The sequence below is a fragment of the Temnothorax longispinosus genome, chromosome 6, assembly GCF_030848805.1.
Source record: "Temnothorax longispinosus isolate EJ_2023e chromosome 6, Tlon_JGU_v1, whole genome shotgun sequence".
In the NCBI taxonomy this organism is placed as follows: domain Eukaryota; kingdom Metazoa; phylum Arthropoda; class Insecta; order Hymenoptera; family Formicidae; genus Temnothorax; species Temnothorax longispinosus.
In genome coordinates, this window is record NC_092363.1 from 6,637,728 (window position 1) to 6,660,384 (window position 22,657).

Sequence of the window (22,657 nt, forward strand, 5' to 3'; positions counted from 1 at the left end):
ATTACAGTCAAATGAGAAAATCATGAGCATTCACAGACTATCATCCTCCCAGTCGTAAAAGCGTACTAAGAAATTTACGTCGCTCCCGCGCGGCGTCTTCGCGTTCGCGGAAACGTTGAAACATTTTCACGGACAGAAAGCGCGCATCTCTGGAAGCTTTCAGCCTCGTGGACACGTGACGGAAAGATACGGGGACATTTCGCCGGACATTTCCATGCGAGGAGTGAAATAAAGGACGAGATGGTCCTCGACCGTCGTCCTGGGTCCCAGTGATGCATGGCATCGTTCGGACCTGGCACGAAGCGATCGGAACAGCGCGCCCTGGGAGAGCGATGCCACCGACTGACCGATAAGACCCGATCGAATGGAAACCCTTTCGCAACCCCATCCCTCTTTCTCTCTTCTTCTATTACGTTTTCGCCCGTTTGACGAGTCTTCTCGCCAGTGCAGTTTCCGCAGATTCTATCCTTGTCTTGTTCGAGTCTCGCTATTAGCTGCGTCTATACAAAGCACAATGCTCGCGCGGAATTATGATCTGTCTTGTATTTTTTTTAACGAACTGGAGATTACTGCGATCTCTGATGGATTAATCGAAGATTCACTCTGCTGCGTTGAAAGACTTGCGAAAGATTAATGAGAGATTATATAGCGACGCGCGCGGAGTAAGCGTATTAAGAGATTATCAATTACGTTGACTGAAATTATATTAATCAGCGACGATCTTTGCATATTCGCGTATATTCGTGTAAAATAATTACTAAAAAAAATTCATTATCTATATAGATATACTTACTGCGTTAAAAAATTTTTTTATGCTACGAGAATAGTATATCGTACGTTGAATGGCGAGCAGTGAAATAAAAATAGTCTTACGTTTGTATCCGAAAAGTAATCCCAAATCGTTAATCTTAATCATGTTCAAAAGCGACTAGTCACCCTGCACATATCGATTAACGTGTCTCGTTTTGTTATTTCGTCGAAGATCGATAAACCGCTTTTCCGAGTTGCCGGCGTTCCCGGTCCCTCCATCGTGTTTAATTTCGCGTGTGGCTCGATCCCCACGTCGAAGAAAACCGAGAGAGAGAGAGCGGAGCCGGCGGAAAGACACGGCGTAAATTTCCGCCGGCTCCGTTGAAACCGAGGATATTTAATCGCCGTGGTGAAAAGTGACGAAGCGTCTGGAGCTCGCGGTAATTTCGTCGCGGAGCGCGCATTTTTCTTTTTATCGTCGTCATCGTCCCCTCGTGCCCTGTCGTTTAACGGCGCGTGGACGACAGGTGGGACGCGGGAACGGTACCGCAGAAAGGTGGAAAGAGAGAAATGGGAACCGAGAAATGGGGACGGAAGCGAAATTTCCACGAGAGTAAGCGAAACCCGTCCAGGTCGAACCTATTGCGGACGGCAGAAACGAAGGGTCGGGGACAAAGGGGGGAGGGACGCAAGAGCGAAGAATTGGTGCCCGGGCGTGACGGATAACGAGGACGTTAATCACATGTTATCAGTCGCCCGTGAAGGAAGATGAAAGGAGACGGCGACGCGTCGACATCATAAGGAGAAAGGAAGAGAGAGAGAGAGAGAGAGAGAGAGAGAGAGAGAGAGAGAGAGAGAAAAAGGGGGAGAGAAGAAGGGAGAATGCACGCGTGTGCTTTTGACACTCCATAACATAACTGCACCTTTTCGTCACGAGACGTATTAATCTGTAGTCCAAGATTATATGTAAATTTCAAAAAGTGGAATTTTTAAATTCAGAAATATTCATGCTTTTATAAGTTGCTGTGAATAAACGATTATAATACATTATATTCTGTTGAAAAATATTAAAAATAATTTTAATAATTTTTTAGAATATTTTTAATTGATATTTTATGATCAAAATTCTAAGTCCGATGAATTCAACATGATATGCTTCCGGATATTATTTTTTATATCGTAAAATCGTAACAATTTGGTTACGTTTACATATATAATTGCACATGTTAATACAAGGCAGAAGATACCGTGATTAAAATGGATACGGTGACAAAAGGGTAAGAGCTACAATCTCAAGCGTCAAAGACACAATTCTGCACCATAAAAATAACTCAACCGATTCTCGACGAACAATCTATAGCGTCACAGTATCTCTAAGTACAAAACAGGAAACTCAAAACTCAAATGAGGAGTATACCGACCATGAATAAGAAGCCCCTATTATTGTATTATACGTACAATTGAATTATTCTATTGTCGCGGAAGAACCGAAAGCGAGAGCTTCTAAAGCGTAGGATAACGAAGCATTCCACCGTCGACGGGGAGAGCGGTGATAAAAGGAAGAAGGGATAAGGGATGAAAAGTAATGGCGCGACGAGACTCTCGGCGCCGTTATGGTGGAGACGCCACGACGGATAAACTTACGGCACGCACTTACACAAAGCTCCGCGACAGTGGGGTTCCCCGTTTCGCGGGGCGCGTCGCGAGATACGTTTTGCGAATGGATTACCGCGCATGCAGAAATTACGACGAATCGACCCGCGTGGAAATTAAAGCCGAAACTCACCACGCGCTCACGAGCGAGCGTGAAAACGGATAGCGAAGTGCGACGGGCAACACGGTCACAAAAATTAATTTCGCGTCCCTTTGTTCGCGGGTAACGCAAAAATCGCGAAATTCCGGAGGAAATATTGCTTGTAAGTTACGACGAAGCATTAATCATAGATTCATTCTCTTATTTTTGCCGCTCCCTCGCCGGACGGGCAGAATCCATCCAGATACGTCCGTCGCTTGAAGTCGCGACACCGCGGAATCGCGTTAGAAACGTGTCAAAACGTTCTCTCGGGCAACGCGCCGCCGTTTATCGCAATTTATATGTCCAATTAGTTTGAAAACGCAACGGTTATTATGATTGTTATTCGATGGTATCGAGTCTACTCTACGTGAGCGCTATTACCCTTCGACTCATTCGCGGTTTTCTGCAACAGTAACGCGATTTTCCGTTTCTCGCGAACATCATAGAGCGACATCGACCGGATGAGCTACGGTGAGACCTGGCAGTTGAGAAATTAAAGAAGCTGATGGGATCCGTCCGGCAAAAATGCCGATGCTGCGCGAGATTTAACGTCGAGCAGCGAGGCAAACTCTCGGGGCTGCTTCGAGAAGGGGAGAAGGAGGGTTGAGCAAGTTCTTCGACCACTTTCTTCAAACTCCTCAGAATCCTTCTTACTTTCATCATTAATACGAACTGCGTCGATCTAATTTCTAGGTGGCTTATGTACACGAACGAGAGCGAGGTCGTTATCGGAAACGCGGGTCTCCGTGCCGCGTTAAACGACGCTTGCGGTATTTTCAGTCATCGGAAACATCGTTTGCGATAACGAGTCTTGCACGATAAAGCACTTAACGCAAACAAGAAAATTAAAAGAAGTATAAGGTGAGATATTTTATAAAATATGTATCCACACCGCGCAGAATCTATCCCGGGTTTACTAAAGAATTCATAGGTAATCCGCGAAATCCACCATCATTAATCGAGAATCGATATCGCGGCGTTATTAAATAGAAAATTAAACGCGCTAAGCTCGAAGGGATAGCAAAAAGAGAAGAGCGGGCGTTCTCTCTCCCATCCGGTTGATGATTTAAACGGCGCCGCGAGTGGAAGGGAATAAAGGGGAATAAAGGAGGACGAAGTGGGGCAGGGCGACAAGAACCTCTTTATTTCCTTTATCACGGCACGCGAAAGGCGAGAGGGATTCGCTCGGCAAGTTACTGTATGTATACAGTACAAGCAACTCGGCTGATTTGTACGCATATCGGAAACCCTTCCGTAATCCCCCCGGCCGGCGGCGGCGCCGGGAAAACGTGATCCGCGGACCCGATTTTTCGCTCGCCGCGCGTGTATTTCGAAAGCCGTCGCGTTTGTGAAGGACACGGGGATTGCTTACGGTGAATACAGAAATCGGAATTACGTCACTTTTGATCGCCAGTGGTACAGCTTGCAAGATTTAGATGCGCGTATATTTAAACATCTCCGATATATCACTCGCCTTTTTATGTAACACTGTCCTTTAAATCAATTCCTCGGACATCTCGAACTTGACACAGATATATGTATGTTTATAGCCGATTTTAATAAAATTGCCAGTGATTTTTTTCCAATTGGGAATAGCAGGAAAAAATGTTTGTTAAATTATATATAGCTCGTATAAATTATCAACTACACCCAAACATGTATTTGTTTTTAAAACGAAAATGATCGATCCTCTGTTTGAAATAACAAAGTACTTCGCTATAGATGTTGTAAATTGAATAGAAGTTCGACAATGCAAAGAGAACCGTAATCGACAATAGAATGAAATAATAATAGAGCGACGTGATCAAAGTCGTAATTAAAATCTAATGCTATCAAGAACCTCCAACTCTCGAAGTGAATTGTTGCTGAACACGCGACGTGATCGATCATCCGCGGCGCATTTCCGAATAAAAGGCCTCATCGTGCTGTCGTAGAATCCGCAACAAGCAAGCAACGCTATCCGTTCGTATTTTCCCTGTCAGACTGCGCATACTGCTTTGAATAGCAAGCATTTCGCGGAAAGAACGAGTCTCATTCTTATATATTTCTCTTTTTATCGAGAGGTACGTGTAACCATCACACTGAAAAGGGGTATGCTGTCTTTAACGTGTTTCGTTTTATATATGGCATCTATAGTTTTCTTCTTTTTTTACATACATTTTATTACAATCATGGAATGGAAGTTATAAGACTCATTTCTGGAGACTATAATAATGGAAAACTATAAAGATTCATTACGTAGCAAAATTAATAGTTGAATAGTATTAATGATAAAAATTGCTTGTTAAACATACTTGTGAATCATGTTAGAAAATAGAAGCATAGAATATTATATTTATCCTTTATTATACAATATATAATATTCTAATCCTTTTCTAGGGCTTATTCGGGATTTCTTGCACAGCTTTTACATATAAAGGCCGTAAAAGGATCAGTCTGAATAATCTCAGAGAAAAGAGGGTAATTCCCTTACAATCCTCCACTTCTCTATGATTTCAAAATCTGTGCAGATAAAAAATGTAAACTTTCAAGAAGTCATCTCATGAAAGTGAAATAAACTGTCTATTGACACTCGCAGAGCAAATTAGTGCCAAATTCATCAGCTCCTCAAACCAGTCCGGAGGGATACAGAGAGAGAGTATCTACCGCGAGAGCATATACCGGGTGTTACTCACCTCGAATGCAGAGCGCAGCCGCGCTGCACCGTGATGTAACTCGACGCTGCTGGTGGTGGTGGGGGTGTGAGGTACGTCGACGGTGGTAGTTCATGTCTGTGGGGATGATTGTGATGGTGATTATGAGAATGGCTCAGGGAACCTCGCAGAGTCCCAGGCAGATGGCGATGTGGCGTTGACTGCTCGCTGAAACATCAACGGGAAAAAGACGTTGGTCAAGGGGATCGATACTGAAACTCTCGCGCGGTTATTCTTTTCCCACCGGGTATGTACCGGGTACAGATGAGGTCCTACCAATGGTCGATCGTGCAGCAAAGCGTCTACCGTCGGTAATATCCAGCGCAAGATAAGAGCCGCGAAAATCGAGCAACAATTTCGAGCAGATATAATTGAAGTGTCGCATGATTCATTTAAATTATTTCAGTAGTACTTTTTGCAAAAATCAGAATAATTTTTTTTTTTATCAGAACGTGATAGGTAAAATTTTGGTGTTTGTATGGATAGAGAATGTATTTTACTTTAAACTTATTTATACTAGAAAAACAGAATAAATTTATTATCTCAATGCGCAAAAAACAAGGAGAGATATTCAGCCTTTTCCCGTCTTGTAATAAATTATTTACAAAAGTATACACGCGGGAATAAAAATCTTTTAAGTCCCGCAATCCCATAAATTTCATGTAACAATAAATAAAACATTCGAAATGCCGCTTAAATTAGTTAATATTTGAAGTCGTCTGTTTTATACCTTTTTCTTTTCTTGTTTCTTTCGACCGCGAAATTGTGTTTGCCGTATATATGTTCCTCTCGTAATCAATTTAAAGAGTTCTAATTCTTATCCGATCGATAAAGTATTATCGGATCAAACACGTATTTCAAATCCTTTTCGCACCAACGGTGATGTTTATTTTAGTGATGGCGTCATGACCTTTCTGTATATTTCAATTTGTCGGTTTATCGAGCAATATCAGCTAGATAAGTTCTAAAGATAAGAAACATTTTTCATCGTCAGTAATAAGAGGGAAGAGATATAGATCCGTAAAAAGAAATATACAGGATGTTCTATTTTAAAAGTTACTAAATAATTCCGAAGAAGGAAATTTTATGAAAAAGTTGCTTAAACGATTTCTCAAGTGTTTTACAATTTAAAAAAAAATATGATACATGAAACAAATTATTCACGGATTTTTTGTAAGGTATCAACGTTATCGATATTTTTAAAGATGGGATCATGTCACGTTTTCGTGTAATATGCTTCCTTTAGATATTCTACTTATAAAAGTATTAAGATAAAATTATCAAAAAGTTTGACATGAGATATTTTATATCTTATGTCTAAATGTGCCAGAATGAAATGTGAATAATTCGTAAAACATTTAGTTTTCGATTTCACTTTGATACTTTTATACGTGAAATAATAAGATAAATTGCTAGACATAAGTACATAATTGCAATTAAGAAAAATTTACAAATATATGTTTTCTTGACCGCACACAATTACATAATTTTTAAAAATAATTATTATGTTTTGTTCATATCAATCATTCATCTTATTTTGTACATAATGTACATGAAAATATTAAATTAATGTTATTAGAAAATAGATATTTTGTATAATATTTTATGTGAGAATATCGGAATAAAATATGAAATATCTCTTGTAATATTGACTTTTTGAGTTAAGCTTACTCGTATATGCAGAATAATTGGGAAGAATCATATAATGAAAAAAATCGTATTTTCGTGGAGTTATTAAAAAAAATACCAATAAAGTTAACATTATACAAAACCACGCAAAAATTTTTGTTGCATCATATTTTCCCGCTACAATTGTGAATTTATGCTTGAGTAATTTTTTCATAAAACTCGTTTCATTGAAATTACCGAATTCTGGCTTTTAAAATAAAATAATCTGTTCTTTAAATGATGAATGTAAATTAACATTCTTCATCATCGTAATTTATTTTTTATATATATATATAAGTCGAACGATCGTTGGTTCAAAAACTTTTTTTCACAAATAAAAAGAGATAATGAAACTCTTTCTTTCAATGTGGATTTTTTGGGATTCGATTTGTTTTCACACCTGCTAGTAATTGTATGCAGCGGGACGTTCGTTACATCCGGTCGCGAAACACCATCGCACCTGGGCCCCCTTTATTCTGAAATTCTAGGCAAGGGTTGTATGCATGGCACAATAGTCTCCTTCCGGAAAGCTTCACTGTTTATTTCAGACATTTTCATATTATATATACATATTTGTCGCAATTTTGATGTCTGTTTACGAGCAAAAGTATTAATACACTAATTAGCAGATTTTCTGACAAATGTAAATTTGCCCTCTGAGTGAGAAAGATGCGTCATCTCTTGATCCGCATAAATGTATTAATGAGATATAATATAGAAATATGATTATTGATCATTCCATAAATGCAAACAAGGTATTTGTAAACTCTTGCAAATCGACATTTCATAAATTTAATCATTTAATTCGCGTCACTCAATGCGTAAATGTTCAATAAGAAGAGACAGAAAAGCGTGTTTTATATATATAACAATTGTGTTCATAATTATATAACGTTTCTCACAGACAGATAAGGTTTATCGTAGCACGTGAAATTCCCAACCGGAAATGTCAAAAGGAGCGAGTAAGGTCTCCTTAACAAATGTGGGATTCTTATCTGCCACCGAACAATCCTCCCGCTTTCTGTCGTGCCGCTATCATTTAGTCGGCCGATAAAAAAGGGGAGAAAAACGTATGTGTCCGGTGTACGTATAATGGACGCAATGGTTTTCACACGGAGCTCTATCAGGACTCGATTCAACCTTTATTCGTCTAACGGAGCGACTAAAAATTTCTCATAAGACGACGAAACTTCGCTGATGAGTTCGATGAGTTTTTAATAGACGATAATGATTGCCGCGAGGCAAACTTTGATCGCATACCATCATCGACTGGAGTACGCGTTCCGACGTGCTGTAATGAAGCCGAGAGGGCGCAATGTTCTAAGAATAGCGATGCTTTGGACAAGATGAAGACCGACGTGCGTTTCGCGAAAGAGAGTAATTAGACATAGCGTCGGCCGTTATTAAGACCCGTGCGTGTAACAGTGAATCGCCGAGTAATTAGGTGAACGAGAATAAACATGTACGACTAATTCAACACGGTACACGCGGGTATATCCTTCCCGTTTTCAATTATTCGAACAACGGAATGATGAACAACTTCAAAAATATGCTTCCCAGAGATGCGTCTGCGTAGAATTAAGTGGATGCGCACTTTCAAGATCAATTAAGTTAATAATTCCGCCAGTTAGATCAAAACTCGTAAAGTTGTTTAAAAATTCTGTATTTATTTAAATGGTTTTCAGAAAATAATAAATTTATTTAAATTTACTACATACCTACACACGCATTGTGTTTTTTTTTAAACAATCGTGTTTGGGAATTTTGGCTGAAATTTAATTCGTTCCGCAATGTATGAAACTTCAATAAGGATGAGCGGGTCACAACACAAGTCAGTATATACGCAGACATCTGCGTAATGATACAGCACCAACTGTGTTGTAAACAGCGGAACATTTCAACCTTTACTCGGATCTTCTCCAATTAAAGTAAAGTACCGTTGGGAATTGCGGAACGTTTCAGCCTTTATTCGATTCCTCTTCAACCAAAGCAAGAATATCGTCTTTAATACTTTGTTTGCGGAAGATCAAAGAAAAATTGAAGCGCTCTCGTAACACCTGGTACTGCATTGCCGCATGGATATTTGCGTTTGACTCGTATTATTCTGTTTATCATTATTTAGACAGATTTTTCTAAGAGCGCCACCCAATTTCTATTTTATTATTTTTTTATTGTGTGTAAAGCTTGCGTTTCTTTCTGGTTACCATGACTTGGACATTTCAGCAACGATAATCTTGGACCTAATCCTTTTGATTTTCGGACACGGAATTTTTGTAAGGGGTTAAGGAAAGTTGAACCAAAAATTCGTTACATCTGAACCATTGGCGAAGAATGAGAGTTTGAATCGACACGGAGAGCTTAAAAATGCAAGCTCTACCACCGGTAGTCGCGACGTAATTCAAGACCGTCGTGCGAGGGTTCCTGAAAGGGTTCGTCGCGCAAATGTTTAACGAGAAGTCACGGAAAAACGCGAGGAGCGTTTCGTGTATTCGCGAAATTCGCCCGATGTAGCACGCTCGTGCTACAATAAGTTATGCGAGTCGGGCGACAAGAAGAAGGGCAAACGAGCAAAACCGGGATCGAGACAAGAGGGAAGATTGTAAGGTATTTCTGCGCGTATGAATGTTTCAAAGTGACGGCAAAGACACGCTTTATTCCAGACCGCAGAGCGTGCGCCTCGAACTTAACATTTTACGGCCGAAAAATTACGACTCGCGTTCTCCGCAAAAATTCTATAGAAAAAAAAGGAACGTGCGGAGAATGACGCACGACGTAAGACGCAAATCGAAAGACGAGGAAGACTGCTGAACGCCAAACTTTCGCTTTACTTTTTCTTTACAACAGTCGTTGTGCAGTTATAAACGAGGGCTGAAACGTTAAGTTTTGCATTTGGAGGCATTTTATATGAAAAGACTTTCACATAGATGATATTAAATTTAGTAACAGTACGTTGATATTAAATTTAATTTGACATACTGCGGTCTAATGAAAAAATGCAGTCTGAAATCGATATTTTTTGTAATATGAAACACAACAGAATATTCTAAAATTGTTAAATACCGTGTATCTTTATAAATTTATGAAACTACAGAGGATGAACTTGTCACTATTTGTCACAAACTTGTTCTAGAACTAGAGCTAATTATCAAAAAAAATTTGTTTACATTAAAAATATCGATGTCAGAGAGTCCCGAGAAAAAGGACTTATTCGTTCAAGTCCGAGAACATTGCGAAAACTTGAGGAAACCTTAAATTGTTTACTTCAATACTGCGGTGATCCCGTCTTTCGTAAGACCACGTATCGTCGCGTGGTGACATTCATGTAATCAACGTGATCTTCTCAGAATCAATTTCTTCCATACCGGTAAAATTTTTCAACCTTTCACAACGATTCAATCGTTTGTAACGCTTTAGAAGATCGAAACACATTCATGCATAATAAAAATTCTACAACGATATCTGCTACATTTTTTATCCTTCTTGATGACAGGAGGAAATATAGGTATATATATACTTTTCTCACATTTCGATAACTTTGAAAATCTTTAATACTTCCCAATAAAAATTTTATTCATTAAAAATTATTATCAATTGATTACAATACTGATAATTTTTTAATCTTCCATTCCTAATTGCATTTTTAATCAATGTTTATTTTATACAGAATAATTAAATTTTAAAACTGTGACGTATTTAAAAGCAACGTACATTTTATACCACTCCGATTTTCAGAAAAAGACTTTGAATACGAGAGGTTGAGAATCACTATCTTAAATGGTCTCTATCATTTTAGATAACAGCTGTCATCGTGAAAAGCAACAACGCATAGTAAACTAAGATTTAAGAGTAATCGCGCGTTGTCAGAGAAATTCATTCTTGGTTTTATTTCGCAATGTCGATAGCAGTGGCAATAACATCTTACAAAAGAAACAGAGAGAAAGAGAGAGGAAGATTCAATCTTGTGGAAATTCACTTTATTCTGACGTTATCATTGACGATAAGACTATACTTCGTGCTAAGTGATCGTCGACAACTCGTGCTGCCGTATACGTTAACTTTTGCATCGAAACGACCGCGCGACGTGAACGTGGAAAAAAAAAACGAGGCGAGGCAGAAAGGGAAAAGTATGATAATCGGAAGCTGACGGCGAGGTATCGACGTCGATGCGGGCATTGGCTTCCACGGCAGATGCTGCTTGACTGGAAATTACCGTCCAGGACGGCCAGAAGGTGGCCCTAACAGGTCTCCCGATGTTTGAACACCTTTCCAATCGAAACGATGTCATACAAATAATTTCCGCTTTCGAGGCGCGAACATCTCCTCCGACAAACAATACCGATTTACGACCTTTAGATAAAATTTACTACAGTCTACAGTCAGATAAAATTTATCTATCGTATAGTTAACAAGCCTGCAATTAATACGTGTTGATGAGTCAGTTCAAATACCTAATAGATAAGAAGTGTGTAACATACATACAGATCTGCGCTTGCAGATCTGACCTCGTTTGTTCAAATACGACGAAATCTTTGCACTTTTATGTAAGTCTAAAAGAGAACGCGACATTGTGGGGGAGCGAATGGCGGTTTATAGATCCCTGTATCGAGGGATGCACGCGGGGGATGCGATTTGTCGCAGCATCACGAGTCATTTCGCTCGCATGCGGCGAGCATATGCTCGATGTTCGGCACCCTGCCGAAGGCGTAGCTTTCCAACTTTAGACAAGGAGACCATTCTATACTTGACCTTAATGGCGCCGCTCCAATACGTCGGGTTGTCACGGCGGTGGTCTCGAAGATCCTACGTGTTCTTTTTTTCTCCTCTCTTGTTACCGCGCGTATTTTTAAATTGAAAATACCCCTGTTTCCTCGCCGCGCTTTTATTGGACGTTATACTTTTTGGATGTTGCATTGGGTATTACTTTTAATAACAAATAAACCGCACACAAGCCACCTAATCGCGAAAATATCGCGATCTCTCGATTATTAAATCGCGACGAGCGTTAATTCCGAGGATTATATTCCGAACGGACGGTTGAATTCGGCGATCAACGTGCGTCTCTTCTCATTTCGTTCGCGTTAATACAGATTAGCCGTGCCAAATGGCGTATCGACGTGCGCAATCTCGATATTCGCGCTCGCCATTAAACCCGGCACTCCAATCGGAATACTCCGAACCACGGCTGGAATTCGCGCTATTGCTGCGGAAGAACGACCGCCGTATGCGGAATCCTCGCGCGTCCTACCGGACACGTCGGTCGTCGGGGTCTGTCCACACTGCGAATATTGTTCAAAATGAGAAATTCTTTTTGCAGGACGCACGCGACCGCACAACCCTTTCGTCCGTCACGTCCCCTCGCCCGTCGATGTGTAAATTCTAACGCAACCGAGTGAATTTTTTACGCGGTACGCCAACGCCGCACCGTTTCAAGCGCGAGCGTGCGTTAAATATGCAGCGCGTAAACCGATCATTCGTTGCTGCAACGAATAATCTCGCCATCGTGTGGAATTGTTTTCGACGCACTCCTGCGAACGAGTTTGCTCGACAATTTATATTTTACAAGGATATTCAACGCGCGGCTAATCGCGGCCGTTAATGAAAAATTAAATTGGAAATTATTTAATTCAGTGGAATGCGTGGAATGCGGCGAGATGCCGCATAATTTTTTTACTCCGGGAAACAAAGCGCGCCGGGCACTTGCCTCCGATATTCGCATTACAAAGGCGAGCCTGCTAATCGGATAAAAACAATTTTGGCGGGTACGGTTTTCATTCTGACGTTGAAAAGAATCTCCTGGTTTTTTTAACGTCACAAAATTGAAAATCGTGTATATAATAATAAAAATCCCGATGTTAAAAAGAATTTGCCTTCCGCGATTTTTTCTCGAGTCAATATTGAAATTATGTAATACGGCTCGCGTAACTTCGCTTTTCGATCGATAAACCGTTTACTCCAAACTGTTTAATCTCCTCGCGTATACTAAAAGGGTTTCCCTCTCGCAGTGGTCGACCGGACGAATCCGTACGAGTACACCGAGCGAAATACCTGGATACGTTGTTGTTCTTGAAGCTGACCATTACTCCGTTCGCCAGCGTCGGCTATCACGGTGGTCGCTGGAGCACGCTAGAAGTTAGACCGCATTACACTTGGCTGCTCTCACACGCATACACACACACACATACACCTATATACACACACACACACACACGTGCACACGATTCTACCGGAAGGCGTCGGCGCGAGGAAAGAAGGAACGACGTTCGCGGCCACGTGTACGGAACGTTCGCAAGAAGCGACACGCATCCTTCCAGCGCCGCGTTTCCGGGCGAACTGATGAGCAGCCACGCTCCGTGGCCGCTCTGCCCCCACTTCCCGTCGCACACCTCTCCGACCGACCCTTTCCCGTCCCGTCTTTCATCCGCCGCCGTACGCCGTCGACAAGCAACATTGCGTTCCGTCTCGCCCCTATAGGCTCTTACGAGCACGTCGCCCTACGTCGGCCGAGCTACCTGCTCCAAGTATGCTATTTTACACAATTCGAAATAAAAACATACGTTACGTAAGCCTCAATGTGCGCGCGAGATGTCCATCAAATCAACGATATCGTTTACCAGAATTTGTACAACAAAAATAAATTCTTTAATTTGTAAAGTAATGTACGTCGAGTAAGTACATTGTTAAATATTAAAGGATGAAATTTAAATCAATATACCTTGAGTTAAATAACACTTTGTTATTTTTAACTATACCATGTGCGTCGAAATTTATTATTTTAACATATAAACAGTATTCATTTTAACTCCATTGGTTTAATTAAATTTATACATTGTTTCAATTAAATTAATGACATTACTGAATAGGAACAATGGCGACGATTATATAGGAACGGTTAAAAATGGCTGAAATTGAGTGTAATTTGATACTATGAATTTAATAGTGTACAGCATTTAATTAAATTTGTCATTTGTTGTTATTAGGTGTCCTGTGATTTTCCTTTGTGGTGTAATTCCCTTTCTCTCGAAGTAAGGGAATAAAATTCGATATTAATTTAATTAATATAATCCCGATTGAACTATTTAAAATTTGCACGTAGTCGAAATCAGATCGACAAAATCGAAATCAGTATAAATTAAAAATTAATTTAATCAGTTTAACAAGCAAGCTTTTAATCTTTCTCAGAGAAGATGGTATTTTTTTTAAATCATTGTATAGGTAAAGAAGGAAATTATAAAATCCGCCTCTGTCGCTAGTAAATGCATATCCTTCCACTGTGCGTTGCTTTGCCGTCTCTCCCAAGCGTATCTTTGTCTCATCTCTCTCTCAAACGTATCCTTTTACCGTTTCTTGCCAGTAGCGGATTTATACGTTCTGGCGCCCTTATAAAGCCTATGTGTATTTAAATCACAATCAAAACTCCTCGTTTTCACTCATCTTAATGTTACGATAATTAACCCATAGTGAATACTTTTTTCTTGTTCCGTTTTTCCCTTCCGGGTCTCTCTCGTATTCTTTTTCAAATTTTGACTAAGACGTTTTTTTCTCTTCCCTAACATCGGAGATTCTTGATTCTATATTTTACGAATTTAAACCTAGATACATCACTGTTCTTGGCAAAACCGTCTCGCCGCCAGCCATAAGTGCAACCTTCCGTCGTCTCGTAAACGCACCGTTTCGTTGCGTTTCGCAAGTGTGTGCATCATTCATTCCACCGTCTCTCAAGAGCACAGTGTTTAGGGAGCCTAGTAAACGCACCGTTCCGCTAGCCTGTGAGTTGCCGTCTTTCTTTCATTGTCTCTTCCCCACAATCCGTCTCTGATGACAACCGGCGCAGTTCGCACGGAAACTCAGCTGGCTTAACGTATTACGTTTTCTATATCAGCAGATATATATACAAAGCAGCACATCTACGTAATTAATTAACGTGATTAAAAGAGACTTCTAATCACCATAGGTAAGACGACAAGCTGCGAAAGTGTCGTTAAACTTTGACTTCAAACTTCCAGTCGTTTAAATTATATCGAGCATATAATCATTAGCGACAAAATTACAGTCTTCATTTAACTTAATCGACGACACTTGTCTTTTTTTATATTATTCGAATAATTAGTCTCGTAGACATAAAGGAAAGACAAAGGATAAAATTGCCAGGATGCTTGCAGATGTGCAACGCCGGACTAGAAGCGAGACGATCCTGTCGTCTGCATCTCGGTCGTATAAAAAGCAAATTACGGAGAGCGAGATTAAGAGACGCTTAAAATATTGCACGGAGCCGCGTATCCTGGGAAGAAACTTCATTTCGCGGTATTTCCGGGTTTACGCCGACGAGAGGACACACCGGAACGCGAGTAACAAGATTCTAGGGTGCGGAAAACGGTGTCGCGCGAAATTCCGTCGTCGCGTGGGGCGACTGGGGCGGCGTTATTTCATGCGGATTTTGACGTAACATTCGTTACACTTAAGCACCGGGTCCCGCGTATGCAATTCCTCTGGAATCCCTCGATTGAACTTTCCCGTCACGTCCCGTGCCTTTTAGCTCAAGTCTCTCGCCGTTTTTCCAGCTTCTCGACGCTCTCTCTCGAAGGCAACTAGTTGAAATTGTTAGCCGTAATTCCCCGAAAAGTCTTCGGTCGCGGTAAGTGCGATCTTATCGCGAATAACATGACTAGCCACGCAATTCAGAGAGAATTCGTCATGACTTATCGCGCGATCCGTATCTCGTCAAAGAGAAATCTCTCGGCGAGAGACATACTTACGACAGGCGAAAATAATTCAACCGCCATTAATGCTCCAGCGGTTCCTTTTAAGCTATATATAATCTTCCTTCATCTGAAGTTAATTCCGCGTTCTCTCATTCAATTCGAAGACCGTGCGATACCAAATTATTTCACAGCAAAAAATTTTGTGTACCAAATGTCAATAAAAGTCCACTCTAAATTTTGTGTTAAAATAACTCATTTATCGTGTTACTTGTTAACATTTAGAAATGTTATATCAACATTTTTTACAAGTTATTTTTACATTATTGTAAACATACATTGTAAAAAATGTCGATATAACATTTATAAATGTCAACAAGTAACACGATGAATGAGTTATTTTAACATAAAATTTAGAGTGGACTTTCATTGACATTAAATTTTTTATTGTGTATTATTGCGTAGTAAAATATTTCTTCATATCCAATTCTTAATTACTAATATATTAACTTAATTAATGTATTAAAATAAATTGAACAGTATCACATACGAATTTTATTTTTAAAAAAAAGAGAATGAAAGAATGACAAAAATTCGATAACTATTTCGTGAAAAACGTGGGAATGGCGCCGTTACACTTGTTAAGAGAAATTCAAGGGAATACATATCTAGGCAGGTAGAGTTTTTTCTCGCTATTGTCACCGAAGGTCGAGAGAAGCGACGTATTTACATTGAACAAGTGACTTTGTATATAGGGACGGCAGGTAAAACAGCTTGCTTGTTAAAAGATTGTCAAACTTGAAATACAAATGTCAAACAATCAGGTTCTTATCATTTTATTCCTACCAGCAGCTTTGGATTTTGTTACAATTCGAGATCGCCTCGGCTATCGTCTACCTGTCATTAATCCGGCTTTTGTTCTCACATCACGGGACAAACGCCATCCAGGTCATCAATTGCGAACTCCGGCGTCCGCTAGCGCTCACCGAAATGAAATTACGAACGTTCTCCGGTCGACATGCCGCAAGTTGCTCGGAAACGGCAATCTACGTGAATTAGTTCCGCAAAAGGCCAATTTTTAACCCAAGAAATTAATGTGATAAGACATTTTCAAATTCACTGCCTATATACTACGATAAAATATATCTTTTTTTATATCTAATACGCAAACGTTTATCGTTCCAATATCGTCTTAATATGTTTTGAATAATTATTTAAGTTAATATCATCTATGATTTTCAGATAAATAACAAGCAGAGAAATAAGTCATGAACTATAACAGAAGAAGCTACTACGTTTTTCTCTTTTCATATTCATTTATATCCTTCACGTTTATATTTCAAAAAACTAGAGGAAATACGAAGAAATGTGTATTATTTTGTTCTCGTATTGCACCATCATGCTTCGTTAAATATTGGTCAGTTTTATTGCCGCGAATAGTCGGGAGAGATCGGTAGCCATTCAAATAACTTCTTGAGGAAATATTGAAACTCGATGTCTCGGGCAGAGCGAGAGGAAGGGCAGGCTATTCGCGTGGCGCGCATGTGTGCGAAGTGTGTTCAGAATTTCAATGAGAACCGCTGGAGATCAGGAAACTTCTGGTCCAAGTGACGACACGGCAGCCGTCGTGAGAATGGTCAGAAGGGCGCGCGAACTATACCAGGAACCAGAAACACTCCAAGTATGTGAGTGCAACGAACTTCTAGCGTCGTGTTTCGCCCCCTAGCACAGCGTCGTTGACTCGAAAATCCCCCAATTTCGGCATGATTCGGAATACGAGAGCAGAATCGAATCCTCGTAGATTCGTGCTCCTTTCGCCGCTACGAAAATGACCGCGCGATATAAATTTCCACTTTGTCGAGTCATCACTCGACGAGACGCGTCGGAGTTTTAAGTCCCGAAGCGCTTCTCGTCAAAGTACCGCGAATCCCAAGAACAAAGGACCGAGAAGCCTCTGAAAGAGGTTTACATCGCAACGGAGAGGATCCAGATTCATTAAATGTCTGACGAGGAGAGATGTCTAACGAGCGACTTTAGTATCTCAATAATATTAATAAGACGGCCATTGTTTATTAATTATTTTCTCAGGTAGTTCCGAAGCCTCTCTTTATTCCGATGCGTAGCAACGACGGTGAAGCTGGCGCAGTCTTACCTCATCCGTTAGTCAGATAACGAGTGAAGCTGCAAGAGAATATCAAAGTTCGCTCGTGCATACACTGCGCACTGCAACTTTCAAGCGCTCGTAAAATTCACGTTGAGCGTGCGCGCGCGATAAATGATATCGAATAATTGACGGAATAATTGTTGAACGACAGCGCCGGTTTCCGCGGCAAATTTGTCCGTATTGTGCGACACGGCACAGGGGGAAACGCTAATCTCCGCACAAGGGATGAAATTCAGCTCCATCACGGTATCATTAAGTCGACGTTCCGCGGGTTTCTAAGAGGCTTAAGACAAACATAAAGGCGATGTCATCGCGCTCACGACGGTTAACGAGATTTTCGAAAACAAACACTTACGCGACGCTCACCACGGCGAGAGAGCCGTACAAATTTAACGTTGCCGGTCGAGTTAACGCGCCACGATGTACATCCATAAATGTCGCAGGTGATGACAAAGTTATAATCGTCTCGACAATAAAATTCATGGAGAGCAACTTCGAAGCCTCCGCCCATTGAATTGACTTCGCGAACCATTATTATTGTGGATTTAAATTTGAAGCGGTATTCGCTTCATTATGGTTACAAGGGAAATTGCTCGATGGCTGTTAGCTAAACTAAAGTTTGATAAATGTTTCAACAGCGGGATTGTACGCTCCCTGTATAATTTAATGATAGCATTGCGCGGTCATAAATTTTCATGGTACGGTTAAAAAGGATAAAAGGCTGCTTTTTGCAAAAGTTCTCGCTACAGCTACATTCCTCTCGTTCCATTTTTATTTCGTCATACAGGTAGCTGTATAATCCTGGCATATTTTACAAAGAAAATTTAGAATGTTGTGCGCATTTCGCGCATCCAATGTTGAAACGGACGCGGCAATAGTGGTTGAGAAAAACAATTTGTAACATTCGCTGAAATACACGAATAATATAAATACGTAAAATTGAAGTTTCTACGAGTCGCAAATGTTCGTTATTGTTTTATCTGTTGTTAAGCGTGACTGTTAATTAACCGACGAACTTTTGAACGATACGAAAGGGCAGAACACCTGAGAGAGGGACAGGAAACTTTTAAAAGTAGAAATGAAATCGCGGAAGAAAGACTGAAGAAGACCCGAACGGAACACGCTGATAAAAGAAGAGTCTTACAAAGTTCTCTCTCGTCTGCGTTGTTGGCCTAACAACGTCGTAATACCTGTTCTTATCTTACCGACGTGGGAGAGGAGAAGATCCTCTCCTTCAGCTTAGCACACCGAATTCTGCCCGGATTACTTCGGGTACGTGGGAACGGGCGCACGAGCATGCAACTAAATCTCTGTATTTTATTACTGAACGCTCACTTCATTTCTAAATACAGTTTAAACGTTTGTTGATTCGTTAAACTTTACAGTCCTATTCTGCGCAAGTAAACATCTCTATATGCCAATTTTCCCTGCGTTCGCTTCCGTTTACAAATTCTTTGATCCTACATCTTATACATTCTCTAGACCTGACAATGTGAAATATTTTATTTGATATTTTTATACCTAGTTAAATGTCAACGTATACAAGAACTAAATATAAACTTCATAATTGTTAATTACAGGTACATTATATCTTGACATAAAAAACTTAAAATAAATTGAATTTTTCGGGGGGGGGGAAACTAACATTACCCTAATTCCTCTGTGTGCTTTTACGCGATATCGAAGTCTCTTCGTCAGATACCTCTGCTCTTGTATTTTTCATTCCAATTTCCCGGCTCAGCCCTCGTGCGTGGTACCCGTATTTATTTGCGAAAGTTCGGAGAGCATGCCGAGCGCGGCGAAGCGCAGGATGAAGGGCAAATGAGATTCCCAATTTCCCTCCGAATTCGGGAGAAGGAAAAGAAAGGAGCGCGCCTAGGGCGTCGGAGGGCTGAAATCGTCGCCGTTCTGGGAATCTTCCGCGACCAAAGTCGCGAAAGTTCCCCCCTCAGTCGGAGAACTACTCCGTTTAGAATTTCTCCAAACGCGAGGTCGGCGAACGTAACTTTTCTCTACGTGCGCGCGTATCGCGACGGCTCGAAAAAGGGATGGATTTATTCCCGCGATCCGACGTGGAATCGCTCGCGGAAGGTCGCAGGAAAATGCGGAAGGAACGGGATCTCAAGATATTGTTCATCAATAATTTATGGCGCTGTTGTACCCGGAGTAGCGACCTACGCACGAACCGAGATGCGCGGAAATAGAAAAATATTTCATCCGGCAGAATAAATAAAGGGAATAGCGAATGAGCGATGAATCTCGGGGAAAAATAAATGTATCGAACATCCTTATGCGTCGGCCTAATGCGAGCTCTCGATGCGATATCAGGGACATCTTATATGTTGAAAGCGTCTTGATATTTACTGAAATCAAAAGAATGATTTTTCTAATTTAGGACGCGTTATAAATACGCGACGATCATTCCTTCTCCTTTCCACGATCATCTACAATGCCCCACAGTTTTTCTACCCAAATCCACATTACGTTCCTTGTGACAAGTGACGCAGATGGGAACGTAGCGAACGTGCAGTTTTTCGTAGCGTCTCGCATCGGGAGATGTCCATCATGTGCCGGCGTGGCGGCGGGCGCTGTTGCAAATTTGCGGCCCGCATTCATGGATCCGGCCGGTCGAACTCCAGAAAAGGCGATTACTCTGATCGATCCGCGGATATACCTACGATTTCCGTGGCGGCTTACGCGGGCGAATGTCGATGCAGGCAAGCTGCATGTCAAGCACGAGCAAGAAACGCATCCAGCCAGTCAGAACCAGAAGCCGTGAACAAATCGCGGCGAAACATAACGCGGGAGAAATATCGCGGTGAATTTTTCTCGATACGAGATGCAGGCACTTCGAATATCGTTCACGTCATTTCCTCAATCGATTTAAAAAAAAAAAAAGATTTGAAAATAACTAAAATGTCAATTATCTTTTTACTTACACACTCGACTAATTTTTATGTTTTTAATCTCTTTAAAAATGAATGGTTTATGATTTGATATCAATCAATTAAAAAAAAACCTATAATTTTATTAAAAGCGATCAAAGTTGCAAAAAAAGATTGACTTTTTCAAACCATGATTAAAATTCAGAAAAAGTTTGTTTAAAAAAAAAACATCGTTCAAAATATAACCGATTATATGAAAAAGAATAATAAAAAATTATTCGAATAAGTTGATGTAGTGATGAAAAAGAGGGAATACAGATAGTTTTATACTTTATGATTTCGCAACTATTACATTCTCTCTCTCTCTCTCTCCCTTAAGCTTTTAAAGGCGGAATATCCTGGCGGGCCGCAACATATAACGATGTAACTCGCGCGGCAACCCGAGGTCGACGTTCGCACACGAGAGACGCGATAGGCGCGGATCCCGTGCGACAGTTTTCGAGTACCTACATCATCCAGTACGTGGCTACTGTCGTGATAAAAGGGAGTCCGGGTGATAGAGGAAAAAGAGTAGAATAGAAACGCGGTATATATAGGTAGGCGACGGGAGGAGGCTGCGGCCGCGAGTATTGCGGTCCGAGTGATACGGCAAAGAGTGGAGAATAGAAAATCCGCTTGTGCCACGAGCACGTAACGTTTTCGAGAATAATTATATATCTCCGGAATAATTACAGCTTGGCGGGGCGGATTGCGCGACGCTCGTTGGGCCCTTTGAAGACGCGAAATCGGGATTTATGATAATTTCACGGTTCCAGCGTCGCGTTTATTAATATCGCAAATGGCGTAATGCGTTTACACAAATAATCCTACGTTCTAAATAATTGGAGCGTTAATAATTTAAACACAGAGTATATTCCGTCTCTCCGGCCGTTGATAATACTCGAACGAAGCTAAGGGATCAAATTAATTCTCCCAACATTACGGTATCATTCAAGATTCATAATGCTCGGTATACCAATGCTCGTGGATAATTTTACCACTACCATTGCCATTGCGCGTAGCGTATAGCGTCGCGTTTCGATTATATTCATGTTGCATGACGTGCGGGATGTCCTTCGTGAAAAATGTAGCAAAAGATCGTTTGCCAATTGACACGAGCTTTGCACATAACTCATGAATCAACCTCTTAATCTTGCAATCGACGTGCGATCTCAGAGCTCGTCGCCAGTTTTATGCCACTTTAACAACCTGCCACTCGCGAGCGTTTTATCGTAAGATGAGAAAAAGCCCGATGCAAATGATAGGCGTTAAGTGAGGGAATCGTTTTCCTCTATCAATTAATGCCGCTGAATATTCTTTATCTCTTCATCCGAGCGTGATAAAGAGTAATATAAAAGAGCCCGGAAAGAAATTGAATTACGGACGAGATGGTCGATGATAAAATAGCGACACGTACTTATCCGACATCTATCAGCCCGACGTGTCGTTTTTAAACGACGGCAAAGACAACGGGACGTCTCGAAACTTACCGTTGTAAACTCTCACCTAAACGCACAGCCACTTTAGCAAGAAGTTTCACGTCGCGTTGGTTCGGTGAAATTGTCTACGAAGGGCGATTTGTATCTGCCTGAATGTCCGTGCAATACAAAAATACTTTAAACCGCCTTCCTCAAGTTTCCTCTTCTCCCCAAAAGAAAGAGAAGATATTTCCTCATTTTATTTTTTCAGAAAGGATGATATTAATCATATATATTTTTAATATTTTTACATATTTCATATATTTTTTTACTTTTTCAAAGCTAATTTTTACTCGTGGAATTTACTTCCTTAATTATCTGACGCAAGATTTTTTTGGTCGGTTTTTCTATCTTGCATGCATATGTCCCAATTTAAAGCCAATATTTTATCTCAAAGATGTCTAAAGTTTTCTCCCGTAACTGAGACTACTTCTCAGATCAATTTCCTTCATGATATTCAAACAGTTTAACATTTTCAAAGCAATTTCC

The 22,657-nt window shown here is 40.6% G+C and overlaps 1 protein-coding gene across 8 annotated transcripts in view; it reads right to left on the bottom strand.

Moving 5' to 3' along the window:
- The window catches only part of LOC139814111 (uncharacterized), a 130,967-nt gene that overhangs the window by 78,897 nt on the left and 29,413 nt on the right, over nt 1-22,657 (bottom strand). For 2 of the 8 annotated variants that reach the window (XM_071780117.1, XM_071780116.1), the window contains one exon: nt 5,221-5,406. Coding sequence is in view for 5 of the 8 variants with exons in the window: in XM_071780110.1 (XP_071636211.1) it covers nt 5,221-5,406; nt 12,952-12,983 (218 nt within the window). In the remaining 3 variants the exon portion in view is untranslated. Of the gene's footprint in view, nt 1-5,220; nt 5,407-12,951; nt 13,030-13,130; nt 13,197-22,657 lie in introns of those variants that run through there. The other 6 variants (XR_011732337.1, XM_071780110.1, XM_071780115.1 and 3 more) reach the window with 6 other exon arrangements.